Source organism: Fringilla coelebs (genome assembly GCF_963513975.1).
Source record: "Fringilla coelebs genome assembly, chromosome: 1".
Lineage (NCBI taxonomy): Eukaryota > Metazoa > Chordata > Aves > Passeriformes > Fringillidae > Fringilla > Fringilla coelebs.
Window position 1 is genome coordinate 105,913,079 of NC_140028.1, and position 19,129 is coordinate 105,932,207.

At 40.6% G+C, this 19,129-nt stretch overlaps 1 protein-coding gene across 6 annotated transcripts in view; it reads left to right on the forward strand.

Annotated features, from left to right (window-relative positions):
• Window positions 1-5,914, forward strand: part of LOC311161455 (engulfment and cell motility protein 1) — a 199,370-nt gene extending 193,456 nt beyond the window's left edge. For all 6 annotated transcript variants that reach the window (XM_084219036.1, XM_084219033.1, XM_084219034.1 and 3 more), the window contains one exon: window positions 4,868-5,914. In XM_084219036.1, the coding sequence (XP_084075162.1) occupies window positions 4,868-5,031 (164 nt within the window). In that variant the 3' untranslated portion in view covers window positions 5,032-5,914. The remainder of the gene's footprint in view (window positions 1-4,867) is intronic.
• Window positions 5,915-19,129: the final 13,215 nt, after the last annotated feature.

The following is a 19,129-nucleotide window of genomic DNA, read 5'->3' on the forward strand; positions in this document are numbered from 1 at the left end:
TCCACCCGCCTCCTCTCTGATGAGACGTTATCATCTCCATTCTGTGAAATTCGGGAAAACAACTGAAGGGATAAATGACTCACACTGAATTAAGCAGCAGCTCGGGAAGAGAAAGCACAGCTCTCTCTGAAGATTGAATCACATGACTCCCAGGTACCTTTAACACAGGGAGATGTGTTTGAACCCCTCTCTCCCTGGGACTTTACAAACCTGCCCCTCAGGATTCTGCATCACTGCTTCCCTCACCTCAAAATTGTTCTGATGCAACTTCAGGATGCTTTTCTTGATGATGAGTTTCAGGGTGCACAGGATCTGTTAGTACCACCCCTGGCACAGAGGCTGGCTCCTCACCACAGCTGCCTGCCTGCCTCTCTGCGTGACAGCATTTTTGCCAGGTGACTGTGTTTAGAAGGCTGACTGAATAATATGATTGATTTAAGCTGACTCCCTGCTTTTGAGATATTTGAGAATACACAGCAACCTTATCACTTTTATTTATTGTCTACTTAATCAGGTCTGTTGAAGTTCTATTTTGTAGAATGATTGTACATAGCTGACATCCTTGAATGAAGTGTCTCATTTGTGATTGTCTTTCACACGCATTGCCAATTTCATGGATCCAAGCCTCAAATTTACAGAAAAATGACTGTTTAGCTCACCTCATCTTGATCCCCCATAGCATCGTGAATGGATTTTGTAAATAATGGATTGGGTGGTTCCTAATTTCAAACATTCCCTTCATGATAGATAAGGCTTTCATGCCAGTACAATCATCTCTTTTTCATCTCTTGAGTTCAAGAACTTCACAAGAGAGGTCCGAATGACCACATGCCATTTTAAAGACACAGTGGGGGATGAGTAGTATCAACACAGCAGTTTAGCAGAGCCAGAGAGAAAGCAGTTTTCTCAAGATCAAGGGCAGTACCTTGCCTACAGAGGTGGATCATTGTATCTCTGCCTGCTGTTCTATTTTTGGGGTCACGATGATCTTATCGCTGTGTTGCTCACTGGTGTTCCACAAAACAGTCTATGATAAGAAATTGTATTAATCTTTTCCTTCCTTTCCAAGTGGAAACCAGATGTAGAAGATACTTACCTGTAGTAAAATTTTTAACATGGGGGGAAAATATAATGAGCCCTTACAGCAATCAGCCAGTGTCTGTTCAGCTAGTGGCCTTCTATTCATAGTGTTTTGAACAGTGAGGTGACACAGCAGCCTGCTGTCTGGTCTGGTGCACTGGTCCTTTCCTGGAGTCTGTCTTGCATGGAGAAATCCCTGTTCTCCATATTCAGTTCTCCACAGCAGCTTTGAAATTTAAATCTCTGCCGTACTTCAAGCAAAACACTTATTGAAACACCATCACATAATCTGTGGCCTTTCAAGACAGGCTTATGAAAATATGCAAATACCTAGATGTTCTTGACACAGCTAAAAGAAATTCAACCCTGATGATATTCTGTATCCTGGGAAAAGGTGTTTAGAGGTGGGGTACAAAATGCAGGTACAACTCTTTTCTTCTTTCTCACTTTTTTTTCCCCTGATGTTTTCTACTAATCCACAGAGGAACAACATAACATGTCAAACCTGTTTACTCCTCAAACAATCTGGGATGCTTGAATGTCTTTATTGTAATTTAGGAAGCAACTGACAGACAAAATTGTGTTGGGTAGACACTAAAAATACACACTGTAGGAACCACATAAACTCCCAGGTACAAGTTAGTTCTTTTTTTTTCCTCTCTTTTTTGCCAGCGCAATTTTTAATGAGAAAAGAACTAAGCTTCTTTCACAAAGCTCCAGCTATAGATCAGCTAGAAACTTGAGGGACTACTTTTTTCCTGAGAGGTGGCATATTGATCTACAACTCCAAGAATTGTGCCAAGAATGGGAAATCAACAAGATCTTCACCTGATTTATGTAGGCTAGACATCTGTGGCATGCCTTTCGAAGGTGATCTCTCAGAGGCGTAATTAAAACTTGATGGTGAATAATCATGATGATTTGTGTTCCCACATTGTAGCCCTGTGGCTGTTTTTATGTGGTTGTAAATGTGGTTTGTCCCTGCTTGTGAAAAGGATGGTTAGAAAGCACTGGGCTTGAGGGCTAGAATTTTGCACTCAGCTCTTGTGCAGAAGGTCTCCAAATTTTTCCAAGACTAGACCTTTGTTTCAGTTTAGAACTAGTCAAGTTGCAAGTCAGTGAAAAAATAAATTCAAGAAGTTTTTTATTAGTAAAACTGAGCAGCCTCTAAATTTGCTCACTCTGCAGAGAGAGGCAGTGCTCTGATATTGGAGATGCAGACTTGGGGCTGGAGAGAGTGGGCAAAGACAGCAGTTTGTAAATTAGTCTTACTTTGGTCTCTACACATTAGCAACACCTTTTCCTTCATCCTCAACTCACCTGTCAAAAGGAGAAGGAAAGCATTGGGACAAAGGTTATCTTTCAGCCTGAAGATTTTTCCATTGAATTCCATGATTTTGTATTAGTGTGGATAGAATTTTCAAGGCACACAAAAGGCTATTGCTGAAGCAGACTGGATTCCTTTCTTTACTATCTGGATGATGGTTGGAATTTTGAAGAAGCTGTTTATCATTTGGTTTTGAATTATTCCTAGGGTTTGTTTGTGGGTTAAGATATTCAGCCTGCCTTCTGAAAGCCCCAGCTTTCTCAGTTTATATCAGTAACAGTGATTTTTACTCTTTCATTTTGAAACCGAAAGGCATAAACACCATCCATTGCCTAAAATAAGGTGGGGAGAGGTGACATCTTTAATTCTGCATGCAGAACAGTCAGCATAGTAGATACAGTTAGAGGCTGGTTATCATAAGAAGCATGAGTTAGAACCGATGATCAATTTTGTGAGAATCCCTAGCCTTTCCATTAATTTTGATTTATTGATTTTTATGAGCAGGAGCAGTGAGAAGCTCAGGCTTTGAGGAGGATCAGAGAGGCCAGTGCGTGTCGAGGTTATTGCCTTGTTTCGTGCTGTGATTTATACAGTGAAGGTACTGGCTGCATTCTTCTGCTTGGTGTTATTTTATTTCTACTCATCATTATAGTATTTCATGACTTAAAGACAAGTGCCCTCTGAGAATCTGTTCTGTTGTGTCTCTGGCATTATTACAGGCTGAAGGTCTGATTATTGGAAGTGCTGAGCCCTTGCAGCTCCAGTGGAATGAATGGAAGCTGAAGGTGCTCTGAAAAGCACGCCTGAGGCATTTTGTTCTTCTGAAGGGATTGAGTTGTTCCTCATAAATATAGGCCCCTGCTTTGACTGATTTCCCCTTGGCTGCAAGTCCTTTGAAGTAAATGGAGTTTACTTGATTAGAATTAAACCTGTGCGCCAAATTTAACTCCCGTCTTTGCCATGTAGCTGAAGAATTGATTACATCTTAGTAAATCTGATGTTAAAATTAAGCTTCAGTTTTGCTTTCTAATTGGAATACTGCATGCTGGGAAAGATCAGAAACTTTTTTTTATTTTGAGAGTTCAGGTGATTCTGCACACAATTCATGTTCCTACAGCAGAGGTAACTGAACACACTGAAAGGGGACTTCTGTGGCTAGAAGAGGTACCATGACCAAGTGTCTGCAGCTGGTGCAGTCAGTCAGCCAGCCTGAGCCATTCACATCCTGCTGGACAGAGTCTTAATTCTAATTTGTCCAGTTCCAGTGAGAGAAAGCGGATGTCAGTGATTCAGCCCTGGGAAAATGTGATTTATCCCAGCGCTTGATAATTCTGCTGTTCTTGCACAGGAGGAAGTTTTCCTAAGTAGTGGCTGTTTGATCCGGAAGTAAGGAAAGATGATGCTGTTTATGCATATGAGTGCCTGCTGGAAAAGTTCAAAGGAGCACTCATGAAGGGGGGAAAGGTGAAGCTGAGAGATTTGGGGACTAGGTATATGGAGAAAGTTTATTCAGCTTGACTTTTTTCTTTGCCTTTTTAAGAACATATGTGCAACCTACTGAAGGGGCCCTGCAAGTCATGGCAGAGTTTAGGGATTCTGTTCAGTCCTTGGCTAAAGAAAGGCCCTTCTCTATTCAGGTTGCTCAGATGTGTCCAGAGGTCAGCATTGCTTCAGTCCTTAGTTTTTGAATAATCTTTTTTTGCTCAAGGAGAATCACAGCACACTCCTGCTTTTCCATTTTGGGATCATCCCTACAGTGCTCCTTGATTTTTTTTCTTCCTTAAAGACAGTATTTGATTAAAAATAAGGATGTTTGGGGATTGGTTTTTGATTTTGTTTCGTTGGTTTTTATTATGTTTGTCTCAGGTAAGGAATAGGTTATAGAAAATCCATTGCTTTTGATTCTGGTTATTTTCAAAGAACAAATTTAATCAGTTATAGTCTCATCTCTATATCTGTCAACATTTTTCTTGTTACCTCTGTGCAATATGGTAGATCATCTGCTGTGTCAGCAGAGCTTCACATTTCAGTGTGTACATTGATCTAATCTTGTTTTGTGAGTGATGGGCCCTGGTGTCTGGTTCTCAGCAGGCAAGATGGACCATGCTGTTATAGCAGTGGGGAAGGCTCTTCTTTTGATGAGCTTCTTCCCTTTGTCTCTCTGTCCCAGACTGAGCTACAAAACTTGGCACAAACAAGAAACATTGAGAGGATATTCAGGCAAACAGGTAGTTGCTCCCTCTTCTTGCTGCCAGTCTCCTAAAGACAAGGGTCTGTATTGTGTTTTGTTGTCTTTAAGACTGTAGACCAAGTGTTTTGACATCCTTAGCTCCAAGATCTGGGATTTCACTCAAATACACTACTTTCTAAATTTCATGGTTGATTGTATTTTACATTTATTTTTTGAAGCTACTGCCTGTGCATGTTTTATTCCACCACGCCTTGTTTTTCTGTTTTTAGCCAGTGAGACCTGCAACGATTTCCACCCCATGTTCTTCACCCATGACAGATCCTTTGAGGAGTTCTTCTGTATCTGCATTCAGCTTTTGAACAAGACATGGAAGGAAATGAGGGCAACTTCAGAGGACTTTAACAAGGCAAGAAAAAGGGCAGGGTGGGAATAACTGGGCAGAATGGTGAAACAATGCCATATATTCTTCCCTAGGGGCACAGGGATTTACTAATTCCCATTCTGGTGAAAGCCTAGAGATTTATCTTTTTGGATGCTTTACACTTTGGGATGCCAGCATTTAGAAAGTTATGGATAGAGGATGGGAGATGTAAGGAGGTTCATAGACCTTTTTCAGTCATGTTGCACTGCAGACTACGAGACTAAAATCCTGGCTTGAGGGGAAATTTCTGCCTTTTTATGTTAGCAATATTATGCTGAAGTGCTGCAGCCTCCAAGGTTGTAAATAATGCAGAAAGAGTACTGCAGTGATAATTCTGTGCATCCCTTTCATTTCATGTGAGCACTAAAGTGATAAAATATTCAAGAATGGACACAATCATGACAGAGTGCTGTGCAGCTTAGGCTGATAAAACAAAAACAAAAAAACAAACAAACAAAAACACCAACCGATCAAACCACAAAAAACCCCAACCCAACTGATCAACAAACAGAAAAAATAAAAAACCACAAACAAACCACAAAAAAACCCACAAAAAAACCCCAAAACCACAAAAAAACACACACACACAAAAAAAAACCACCCAAAACAAACCAAACCCACAAAAAAAACCCCAAAACCACAAAAAAACACACACACAAAAAAAACCCACCCAAAACAAACCAAACCAAACAAACAAAAAACCCCTTTCAAAACCAGTGAAAAAAAAATGTAACAAAAAAGCTCCTCAGTAAGAATTCTGGAAGCTTCAGTCAATCTTCTGACACTCAAAAAAGCAATAAAGAACAGGTATATCTTAGTGGTCCATAGACATCCAATTTTTACCCAATTTACCATGAGGCTGAATAGTATCTCTGGCATTTTCTAAGAATGGCAATCTCATGCTTTTATGGCCAGCTGTCATCCTTATTTTTATGGGGATCCTCTGGCTGGATCTTGAGCCTCTCCCTGGGAGCTGTTGGTTTTAGAACTGTTGGTTGGGAATGAAAAAGTTGACTAGGACGTGCTCTGTCAGCACGTGCCTTACGAGTGCTCTGAAGTCACCAGACTCAAATGTTATGTTAGAGTCAGCAGGAATGATCATACCTGACTTTTAATTGGAACTGTCTAGTATTGAAGTGGTCCCAATGTCCATTTTCTACTTCAGAGTGAAGGTGAATTTTTAGGTCATAGTGAGCAATAACCTTTGTTGAGCTCTTTCAGGCAAGTTAGTTGGCAGCACCCTGGCTAAAGAGAGAAAAGAAGTCCAATATCCACGCTGTTGTAGCCAGATGACCTAGAGCCTTGTTCTTACATGGAATTTCTGACATGCTTTCTCCTCCCTAATGATCCAGGAACACAGAAGGAGCAGTAGCAAGATAATTCACTGAACCATATAGAGTTGCTAAAATCAAGAGCTTAAAAAGCAACTTTATAAAGAGTAATTCATAATATGTGGGTTTTTTAAATAAATGCATTAACAGCTGCCTATTACTTACAGGCCTTCTATCTCAGTAGAAGAAGGATTTGTCTACATAATTTCCCACAACTTGAGTTGAAAAATTATTAGAAGTCCTAGGGAATTCAGATAAAGAATGGTTCCATTTCTGGCACCAGCCCAGGTCACCCTAAAAGGAAAACAAAGAAATTTACTTTGCAGTGTTAGGCATTGTTGTGGAGGTTCATAGGAGATCAGGGAATTTTTTTGTCTGATATGACTAGTTTGCTACTTGTGTTTTCTCTTGCTGATAGTCCTGTGACTTCACCTGTCAGTTTTGCCAGGGTCAGTAACATTGGCATTGTGTCATCGAAGACATGGGCAATTCTTAACTCTGTGGGGCAAATCTGAAACATTTGCCATTGTGCTTACCAGGGTTTGTGTCTGGTGGTGGCACTGTGCTGCATGATCCTGAACCCAGGATCTCTGCCTGCAAAATCACTCTTGATTTTTTAAGCATTTCTGGAAAGGGGAGGGAATGCTAAGCTCTCGAGTCTCTCATTTCTAACACTTCTCTAATTATGTTTTGCTTATCTAAATCCTTTCTTAGAGTCATAAGGAAATTTTTGTGCTCTTATCCACTTCAAATGACATGTGGTGATGATGTGAATTACTCAGCTGATAAACATCTGAAGGGATCTGTGAGTGAAGCAAACTGTGTTCTTGTGTGGGCTTGTGGGGGCTGACACATTACATGGTGGTACCCAAGGTTTACCCATCTGCTTGGTGGGAGACAGCAGCCAGTGCAGCCTGTGGCTTTACCAAACTAAACACCTCCATTTGTCATCCTTACCTGGCAAGAGGCTTTGGTGATCACAGCATGTTAGTGTTCTGTGTGCATCTTCCCTGCATGCTAGGGTACCATTTCTGTGCAGTCCCTTTTGAAAACTTGGCAGCCTGTCCTTTCAGAGGTGAGCAGGAAGAGACCAGACCTCACAAGATGCAGTAATTTCCTTGTGTGAAAAAAAAAAACCAAAACTTCCATCTTCTCTTTGTGTTACTATTTTTCAGTTCAATAACTTGATTGTCATGGTAGTGTATGAAACACCACTTTGTTATGGTTTACTATCCCCCTGCCTGATGGGATCATTTGTTTTATTCATTTCTCTGTCCCTTCGTTCCTTAAAACTTCCAACACAAAATTAGACACTCTCAGTATATTGATTGGTTACTCTTGAGACCTGGGCATTCTGCTAAAACATCTAGACTGCTAGCTTTGATATTTAATCATAATTGAAGAAAAGGAGCTTTTTAGTTTAATTTCAAACTTTTGATTAATCACATTAACTTGTACATTGAGGGTCTGTAGGAGGTCTGTGTGAACATACAGAGAATTATTTCCTCTTCTTTGGATTGGGGAATGACAGGCACTAAAAGAGGAGAGGTGATTGAATTTCCCCTTAGGTTTTAGTGCCTACTCTCCAGGGTTCTTTAAGGCACATATTAAGACTTCCTTTCGATGACAAAATGGCATACCGTGCCATCATGTTTCTTCAGTTTATGGTGTGGAGATTCCACATAGGTTTGTTCATTTTTAAAGTTTCAAAAATAATTAAACCACACTTTGCTCACAGTTGGAAGAATTTTATGGTATTTTAGTGAGCTATTTATGATCTCATGCTTTACCCAATTTTTATTCATTAAAAGACACATGTTTTGTCAACTCTTGCATGAGAAAAAGTCCTTCGATGTCTATGGTGATAGTATGACAATGTCAGACCTAAAACCTTTTTTTCAGTCTCTCTATCTACTAGTAGATGTCTGAATAGAATAATTCAGACAGACAGCTAAGCTTATATTATGCCTTTGTAACATTTTAAGACATGCATAATTCATGTTTTGTGAGTTTCCTAGAGAAATTAAGACGCAGTTGTATAGATAGACATGCAAGTGGCAACAATTCCATTTGAAACCTTTTTGTTTTTATTTGAGCCTACAGATGATCAAAGGACACTTTACAAGTTTCTCCAAAGTAATTTGTGAGCAGGCAGCATGGTTTATGGCTTTGAAAATATAATCTCCAAGCTTTGCATACTTCTACATGTTTTATTAAAGCAGAAGAGTGTTGTGTATTGATTTTTGGAGTCAATGCTGACTGTAAGAAAGCTGGCCTGAGTTATCTCACATCCAGCATCTAGAAACCTTCATCAGCAGCCTGCCTATTTAAGTAGATGCCCATAAGTCAGATTTCCATCTCTCAGGGACCACCCTACACTCTGCTCAGAGAATTCAGACTCTACTGCCACACAGACTGAGAAGTACTTAAATTGGTTTGGGGTTTATTGTTTTTTTAAACAAAACAGTAGGTGGAATTCAAAGTACCTGCTGGACAGTAAAATTCCTCCCATGGGGCCAAATGAAAGCATACTCCCGAAGGAAAAGTTTTTGTTGATTCCCACTAGATGTACTTTAGTAAATGTACCTGGATTGCTCTAATGTGGATTTACACTGTGATTGCTATCTCTTCAGCGGTCATCTTGTAAAGTACACGTATTGTTTCTTGGGATACAAGGAGACAGCAAGTAGGACATTTTATAGGGGACAAGATTATGCCCTTAACTCTGTTTTCCAGAGATTTCAGTCAGCTGCTTTTCATAGGTTTGAAGTTCATATGCTAATAGGAGGAAGGGTGAGCAAATGGATTATTTTAATTGCAGCCATAACTTGTCTTATTAAACCTGCAGAACAGAATGAGCAATTTGCTAATTCTGTACCTAGTGTTGTACCATCTTAAAAAAAACAGATTAAGAGTAAAAATAACTGCTTCCAGTCCCAGTGTGGAAGGAAAAAGACAAATTTTTTTTGACTTGGCTAGCAGGTTGTTGAAGCAGCATTATAGAGAATGGGCACAATATGGCTACTTTTATTAGTATTTGCATAGTTGTTGGGTTTTAGATGATTAAAAATGACTACTCATACCAATATGCAGATTATCATTCCAATGTGGCTAAAGTTAAATTGGAGGAACCGAAACTGAAAAAATTGTAAGTACTGTGATAAAAGGTGCTTGAAAACAAAATCTACTGCATTCACTAAAACTACAGGTTTGAGGAATAGGAAAGTGGGATAAGGTTGGCTAATGATGCTGCCAATGCATTTTTCTTCTTACTTAGAGATTTAGTTAATTTGCCCTCTGGACATGTGTTTGAAATCATCATGGTATAAAACATGAGCTTTTAAATGTTTTGTGGAAACGTATTTTGTAATGAGAATATGTAATAATATTGCATAATATAGAAGAAGAAGAAAATACTTTGTAATAAGAAAAATCTTCTCAGAAACCTCAAAAAAACCCTGGTTTCAGCATTCAGCTAGTATCCATTTCACAGTGGCAACCTGCTGAGGAACTGCCCTTGTGGTATCTGGCTATTTCAGGGACGCACCAAGCTGCAGCACTGGATCCCCCTGCAGCAGGGGGGTCCGCTCAGCAAGCTGATAAAACATGTCACTGACAGGCATGCACATAACAAACTGCCTTTGTGGTGATCAGAAGAGTAGACATTGTTCACAGCAGCAACAGATGCAAACAATAAATGCCCTACGTGAGTCCTGTAATTAAATAGCAAGGCAAACACAGAGGCATTTGATAACCACAAAAGATGTTTATGGCTCATGCTCAGGCTCTACGAACATTTTTCCTTGCTCACTGACAAGATAACAGAAAAGGTAACCAGGCGTAACATAAAAATGAAAAATGCCATTTCCTTCCTCAGTGGAGGTTTGGAAATTATGCCACAGGTTTCTCAGCTTCTCTGGTGCTGTTGTGTTTTTGGCAGCTGTAGGGATGAATAACTGGGGAAGGCTGGGTTAAAAATATGACTAAGTGTTCAAGGACAAGCTCTTAAGGAGCAAACTTGTGTGAGCTGTGGTTTGTGTGAAAATGCGTGGTGGGCCAAACCCACTATCAGGTAATGTGAGTTACCCATGAGGAAGCAAAGGTCTAGGGGGTCATTTTGAAAGGGTCAGAGGAACAGTGGCAGAGGAGTTGTCACCAGCTTTGCTGGGTCCACTGCAAACTGGGGAGACTGGAGGAGCAGACTCTGCATAGCTCCTGTCCAAAATGCCCCCTCGGCTGCAGCCTTGTGGTCCTAATGCTAGTCCTTGCCATGGCAGCTCTGTGCCTGGCCTGGAAGTGATAGGGCTTTGCCTCACTCTGTGGGAGCAGCAGGTCCCCACCGTGCTGAAGTGATCTCCTCTAGGGGCACTAACATTCTGCACTTCTCTGCTCCTTGCCAGCTTGGCCGAGTCTTGATAAACCACACTTCACAGAAAGGAGGCAAAGGTACCCGCAGCTGAAGTGCCTTGGCAGTGAAGCAGCTGCAGGGTCAAAATCACAACCAGGATGTCTGGCCACTTGCTCCAGCCTCCTCCATCACCCTGCCACAGATGCAGCAGCAGCTCCAGCCCAAAGGGGTGCTCTCTCTCTCTGCCTCTCTTCCCCCCACCCAGCTGCACAGGGAGGCTTGGAGAAGGATTGCAAATGGTGGCTTCAGAAAATGAAAGAAGCATTACCTCAAACAAGAGGAAAAGTAATTCAGACAAACTTGAAAGTAAAATCCCTTGGTCAGTCTTTAAACATGTTTGTCACCTCCTTTTCAATGCAATGAAAGAAGAAAGGAAAGGGATGGTAAATAGCTCTTCAGAGATGGTCTCCAAAGCGTTATTGTTTTCTTATGGATCTGAAGCAGATGAATTTAACTTCTTTTGGGAGAAGCTTTGGAAGGCTGTTCTGTTTGGATTTTACTGTTGGGAAATACCAGGCTAGTGGAATGATTGCACCTCTCTGTTAGCTTTATTGCACCTTCCCTTGAGAATGCTTTGTTTATATCACTCAGGGATATTGCAAATAAATTATTCTCACATAGAATGAATTCAGTATTCCCCAGGCTGGGGCAGATTAGCACAAATTAAATCCCACATTTTCACACCTGAGGCCAATAGCACTTTATTAACTTTTATTGGAAACAGATAATTGCTATAAATATGTTGTATCATTAATTGTGAAATGCATGAATTTATAAAAAAATTTGTGGCAATTAATATTTTGCAAGTCTGCTGTATAGATTACAGAGAAAATGAGACTTTTTAATTGAAGAAATTATCCCCTTCGCATATAGTAGAAGTCTTTTAGAAAGCATAATTTGGGTGCAGAAAAATAGTCAGGTCTATTCCATCAATAACCTCTTCCTTCAGAATGGTCTTTTTCAAACAGTGCAATTGAATGTGGTGCAGAGAGAGCCTGTTTATGACCTTTCCCTAGCGTTTGGTCAGTGTTCCCTCTATGCTTTTTGTGGCCTAGATATTCCAAATGTATGCCTTCATCAGCTGCTCACTTAGGAATGGCTCTGCTTAGTCTTCTCCCTCTCTGTGCATTTATCTCCACCTGTCAGATCTCCAAATGTGTCCCACAGCACTCATCTGCTGCTCCTGGCTGCAGGAACCTGAGAAGGGGTGTTTAAGATGCTGAAGAGGCATCTTTCCATTTACTGAGGCATCAGTCTGTAAAAATCAGATTTAAGTATTCATACCCCAAAAAAACAGGGCTGTCAAGCTCAAAAGAATTGAACAACAGTATCACATTTTTAAATCTAGATGGTTGCTTCCTGAAAAATTTTCAGTCTGAACTAGCATTGTCAAGAATGCAAATACATTTAAAAAACTAATTTGTGAAAATTAAGCACTTAGACTGCATAATGAAGCAGTCTAACTTGCCCTTTCTCTGCACTTTGTAGCTTATGAACTATTTTTCTAGTTCAAAGACATTTTTCATTTGAAACAGTGTCTTTACTATTTTTTGTCTTTGCCACAAGGCTTTGGAAGTCTTTAGTAGTAGGGTCATATCCAGTTACAGATGAACAGTCCTTCTCCAGTGGTCACACGTGCAATGATTTCATGAAGGGCATAGCCTTAAAAGGAAAATAATTTTCAAGCTTGATTTTGGTCCATTTATATGCCTGGATGGGTGCACCAACAAAGAGACAGATTCTTCAAGCCAAAAATCAAGGAAAGGGAACGACATCTCAACAAAACATCTGTTATTTAAAACAAGAAAATAGTATGTTAATGTAATTGATTCCTTGGCCAGCAGCTTGTCTTGTCCTTTCCCCAGTGATGAAAGACTGTGTTGGTTTCAGCACTGGAATCTCCTACTTGTGGAAAGCCTAGCCATTGTTGGCAGAGGAGATTTTATCCCCCAGATTCCTATTGAAGTCTGTGTGTTTCTGTAAATACATGCAGGTCTGAGTAACACCCTGGAGATGATAATTTTTAAAGCTGCTGGTACTTCATACTTTCAAAGCACTCTTCATTTTCATCTCAGTGGGTGCTGATCAAACCAATAAACTTTCTCAGCCTTCAAAAAGATGACTGAGAGGAAAGCCCGATAACCAGAGGAGAAACACTGAGTGTAGGTTATCTGTGCTAACCACTCTTTTTCTACTCCACAGAAACATTTTGCACTGGAAAAAAATGCCTCAGTTGCATGTCGAGTGTGTTAGTCATGAAGGGAAATGATATAACCTAACTGGAACTGTCACCAAAACAGCATATTTTGTGATATTGCCCCTGTCATTCCTGTCCAAAAGTGTGGATAATAATCAGATCCCAGGAACCACTCTTGTCTCTGTATTTTTATTTATTCTTTCTAGGATGTGTTTTTGTAGTACAGTTAAATCAGAGGTGCATGGCATATGGCTTTTTGCTGCATGAATTGCTGCCGATGTGAATGTCAGTGGGCATATAATACCAGATTTTCATTTTGTGAATCACAATGCATGGAATTCAGCCCGAGAGCTCCCCAGACTATAGACCTTATTATAGGCAAATAAAAAAGGGAAGGAAGGGGGGAGAGGTGATGTCTCAGATATTTTGTTTCAGTTGAAATGAGGTTATCGTGATGAATGATGCAGCTGACAATGAGATTTTTATAGCCTCTCTTGGAGTAGCAGAAGAGCTTGTATTATTGTTGGTTTGCTTTAAGTAATTGTAATGTAAATAGCACCGTGGTTGAAAAGAGCAGCAGAAATCTTTCATATATGTCTCGTAAGCAAAGCCAGGGTGCTTATTTGTTTTTGTCTCATCTGTCCTTACACTCATGCCCTTCATTGTTTGCACCTTACATCGCACGTATTGTCTTGATTGAATGTGTCAGTCACCATTAAAGAGGCGTTTGCCCATCAGTGGTGCTGCTGCCTGTCTCTATTTTTAGCACATGAGGTAACTGGCCAGCAGCTGACAAGCTGATCCTGCTACCCATGCACCAGTGCAAATTGAGGTTGGCTGTGATAGAGGCAGATGGGAGGGAGGGCTGCTGGGAGGCAGCGTGAGAGGGAAGGAGAGGATGGTGTGCAGGTGCAGATGGGCTCTGCCCTCCTCTCCTTTACCCACATCAGCCACCTCAGTCCACATCCACACCGTGCACACTGGGCCAACACAGGTACCTGCCTCTGCTGGCCCTCTGTGGGTTACCTTTATCAGGTGGTCACCGGTTAAACTGGCCCTGGTGTGCTAATGGGAGCTGCTGTCAAGTTCCCAGATGCTGGATGAGAGGGAAAATGGAGGGGGTGAGGGGTTTAGCGCCTCCTTTCTGGAGGCAGTGTTAGGTTTTGCCCCACAGAGTATTTGGCCTTGAGGCCACAGGAGAGGCGGCTGTTATTTGGGATGGCAGTGAAGCTTAGACACGTGAACTTGGGCTCTGCCGCGTTTCCACTGAGAGCTAAATAGCTTACTGGGGGATGGAAGGTGTTGTGTGCGCTCTGAAGGTGGTAAGGCTCTTTTTGCTTTGCCCTTTCCCCTCTTCACTGTGGATTTGAATTGTATGCAAAAAATCTTGCGGATTTATTGATGACTAAAATGCGATTTATTGGGAGGTTCCATCCCAGTTCCTCAAGTTGCCTTTATATGTTGGTCATAGTAAGCAGAGAAGCAAGGCCCTCAGTAACACATATGAAAGCTGAGGAATATCACCTTGAAAGCTGCGCACAGGAATGGAGACAGATTTGATCCCATGAAAGTATATCAACCCAAACAATGAGGAGAGGTGAGGGAACAAGTATCAGGATCCTTGAAAAAGACATTTGTGTAGATGATTGAAGGTCTTGCTGTGTCAGCTGAAGATGTTCGTGCCATGGCCATGAAACGGAAATGCTCAAGAACCAATCCTTGCATCAAGAATGTCAAGTCTGCTTCTAAAAGATTTCTTTGAAAGTATCTGGAAAAATAGCTTTCATGCATGCTTTGAATTTTATGGCAATTTTTTTCTCTGAAGACTTGTCTTCAGATTTCAAGCATCAGTTTTCCATCTCAGGGAAACTGACTGATCAGAATCTCAACAGCAAGAGCTCAAAAATTGCAGTTCTATCCATTTTGCTTGACTAGTACATGCTGCCTAGAACTTTTGTTGTACTTAACCAAGAGCCCAAAGGAAACCACAGACCTCACCATATCATTGTTACATTGTCAGCCTCTTCAGAAGCAATTTACCAGCCCTTCATAGTGAAAATAACATCTCTAAAGTCACCAAGTGGAAAAATGAAGCATCTTTGTTTTTGTAAAATCAGATGTGTGAGATAAAGAATGTGATCTCATAGCTGTCAAGATTCTGAGATTCCTTCCAAAAACTCATTTTTATGTAAGCTAGGTTTCTGGAAATTGTTAAAGGACTGTTACCTTCCCTGGGGATCTGGAAGTTGTTAAAGGCTGCTTTCTTTCCAGTGATTTTCTCTTTTGATCTCATTGTCATATAACTGATACTTCTTCTTCATTTTAAGGCCTGTATGTGATTTTTTTTTTTTTTGAAAGCTAGGACTGGAGGTAGCAATCTTACTGAATTTCTCTCTGTTCCTTTACCTTATGTAGCAATCTTACTGAATTTCTGTCTCTATTTCTTTACCTTCTCTCCATGATCAGTTCTCCAATCTTTAACAATGCTGTTGAAGGTTGGAGTACTGATTCCCCCAGACTTACTTTCCACCTGTCCTCTTTCCTTGGAACAATGGCATGCCTCATAGTGCATCCACCTGCCTTAAGGAGGGTGTTAATGGCTTTTCTCACGTCCTAGCTGGGGACACCCAATGACTGCTTTGGGCAGCCACGATTGTCAAGACATCAGAGAAGACCCTTTCAGGTCACAGAATATTGGAAGCTGGTTTTTGGAGCCAGGATGGGTGTTATTGGCAGCTATGTATTTCCAGCAGTGGTAGAAAGCTGAAGGCTGCTGTTAAAATTGTAAAGTCAGAATTACATACGCACATGCATTTCTTCTTCCTAAAAATTGATCCATATGGACAAAAAAGTCTTACCTCAGAAGCAGTGGTATAAATTACAGCATTTTAATAATGATGGCAGAGAGCAAGATACTCTTTTATCTAGCCTAAGTGGGCTTCAAAGTTTAATTTACTTAGAGAAAAGAACTGTCTCCACCAATCTGGGAGATGGACTTCAGGTAAAAGATATTTTATGTGTGCGTCCTGAAAATGGATTCAGTTATATACACGGCCTGAATGGCCCTTTGCTGTGTAAAATCTTTAAAGTACCAGGCAAAATCTTTAAACTGGTGGCTCTGCTTTAGGAGAAAAGAAAGAAAATATCTCCATAAAACGAATTTACCTTTGCATGGGTTAAAGGTGTTTTATTGCTTGATGCTTTTAAGCTCCAGAGAACAGGATGTTTCATAGCTGCTCAATTTGCTTTAGTTATTATAATTTGAAAGAGTTTGATGATTCAAATTTCCTTCTCTACGCTTCTTGATTTTAGTACTAGAGTAACACTTCAGTATCTTGTATTGATTTTTATGATGGCCAGGGTTTTGATATTAATTTCTGAGGATATTTTCTTTGATACTAAAAGCTGAGGATGGGTGACTGGCAAAGGAAATTGAGGATTCAGAAAGGCTAATTTCATGTTGTACAAATATCGTTGTAGGTGCTTGCTTGTAGGATGGTCTCTGGGCTGATGAGTACCATGAATCACCAGTGCACCCTTGTGTGGTGTGGACTAACTGCACACTGGGTTGCATTAGCTAAAGCACAGCCAGCATGGCAGAGGAAGGGATTATTTCCCCCAGCTTGGCCTTCATGAGGCTGCAACTGGAAGACTGTCCAGTTTTCTCCCCTAGAAATGGGGAGAAACTGATGAAAGTCTACCAAGATGATTAAGGAGGATGGAGCATGTGGTGTTCAAAGGGAATGTGAAGGAACCAGGTTTGTTGATCCTGGAAAAGGCTGGATCGAGGGTGGATCCGGTTGTACCTTCTGCCATTGTTAGAACAAGAAGGATGAGGAGAAGATGCACACCCTTCTGAGAAGTACACAGAGATAGATGAGAATAGAAGTCACAATGAAGAAAACCGTTAGTCTGTAAGGATGAAACACTCCTGACTACCGAAACTGGTGCAGCTCTTACACCGGTTGCATAGAGAGATTATAAAATCTTTATCCCTGGAGAAAAACAAAACTTGCCCAGAACTGCCCTGAGGAACCTGACTTAGGTATGAAATTAGCTTTGCTGTGTCTGCAGAACTCAATGCCTAGAACTGTCTAGCAACCTAAATTATTTTGTAGTTTTATGGGTAAAAAACACTTTCTCATGCAGTAGGATATCTTATCCAAATAGGAAGAAGTGGTAATTCATGTCATTAATCATCATTGAAACAAATTCAGATGGAGCATCAGCCAAGCTCATAAATTTTTCCTAATGTTAAATAAAGCATAAAAGATAATTGTGATGGATTCTGTGGCCCCTTTAAGAAGTCAGGCTTTCCCCATCAACTGCAGTGATCCCTTTAAAGCGGTTTTCACTTGTCTTAGCTCTGACAGCTGAGCTGCTACTACTCGGGGGCATTCAAGCCCCTTCAGAAACGTGATGTTGAAAGCATTTCTTCAAAATTTTCTTGCCAACACTTACAAAAGTATGTTTTACTAAATGGTTACCACTGGCTATATGAGAGCATAGCTGACATGGTAACTTCTCTAACCACAGTAACTTCTAAGCTCATTTGAACCCTAATACTTAAAGCAGGCAATGTGTGTAGAAGTTGCAGAGCCATGTTTGGCTGCTAGTGGATTGGTTTTGGGGATGCTTGCTGTTTGTGGCTGCCTGTTTAGGCTTTGGGGTTTTTTTAAGTGCTTATCTTATACCAAAACCTTGCTTTTGCTAAAGCTCCATTGTTTACAGGTTCTAGCTTCAGGTGCAAGCTGTCATTTCACCATCCCAGGAAGTTTCAGGTAATTCTTTTAAGCACAGGTTTATGACCAAAAGAATAACACCATTTAAATTGACAGAATATACAGTGGGTAAAAAAGGAGAGCAGAAAGGTGATGTTAGGTGATTTTTAGCAGGATAACAAGGATGTATAAATGATATCTTTCTGCATGTTGCCTGAAAAGTTAGTGGTAGAGATGGGAACTTAGCCCACATGTCATTTGTCAGTGCTTTGATGACAGGACAATTATATAATGATTTCTTTTCTTGTATGATACACAATTTTGTTAGCAAGGAGACTTTTACTTTTTTTTTCCCCTCTCTGGTGAAAGCATCTTCCACATTAAAGCAAAATATTTACCCTTTGCTTACATCTTTTAAAGGTTAAAGTAATTAAGTGGTTAGATGCAGTGTTTGCTGCACCTTTGGTGTCAATGGCTGAAATGAAAGTGTTTGGCAATTTGAGACAGTAGCAAGAAGGATGAGGATAAACTGAAGAGATGGCATTCACAGTCTTTTTATGCACAATCTCTCATGAACAGTTAGAAGCAGTCAAAATTTGAGAGCAGTTATGAGAGAACCAGAGCTGCCAGAAATAGTTTCTTTCCCTCTCTCTTGAAATGACCAGAAAGAACGCAGTCATAAATGACAAATTTAATAATCCACCAGTGTTTACCAGTATGAGCACACGTGAGCCCAGAGTTAGCAATGCTTGCCAAGGCAAACCAGGGCACACTGTGCCCACAGTTAGCCCAGCACTGCAGCTGGTTTTGTGGGGGTGGGCTTCTGTGGCTGCCACAGGTGTTAGAGATGCTCTGTTTGGGCAGAAAGTAAGACAGGACCTTGCATATAGAAACCTGTATGTTCATGGTGCCTGGCTCCAGCACGAAGCAGCAGTGCTCTTATTGCCAAGGAGAGACTGTGCCTTGGCCTTTCTGGAAAAAAGTTCCCCGCTGTCCAGATGTGAAAATTAGTTTCTGGCTAACACAGAAATGTTGAGTGCCACTTGAAAGGAACATAGCTCAGGTGTGGAATGCAGCCAGACCTCACTGCAGGCTGTGGCTTGGGTAGAAAGGTTGTCCACAGTGACAGTATTAAAAAAAGAGTTATAAAAAAGCTTCCAAAAGAGTTGCAACCTACAAAGCAAAGCTGTTCTGATTAAACTTATAATTTTAAAATAAAACAGCTTCAGAGAAACCAAGAAAACCAGCAAATCCCTTCTCTCTGTTTTTCCAGATAGTACAAAGTGTTATTTAAAAAAAAAAAAGGATGTTAAAAATCTATTTATAAATCAAAAGAAGAAAAGCAGGCAAAAAATTGTACAAGCAGCATTAAGCTGCAAAAATTTTCCTTGGACACATTGCAGTACCTTTTCAAAGCAGCATATGGGGTTTATTCTGGTGACTCTAATTTTAA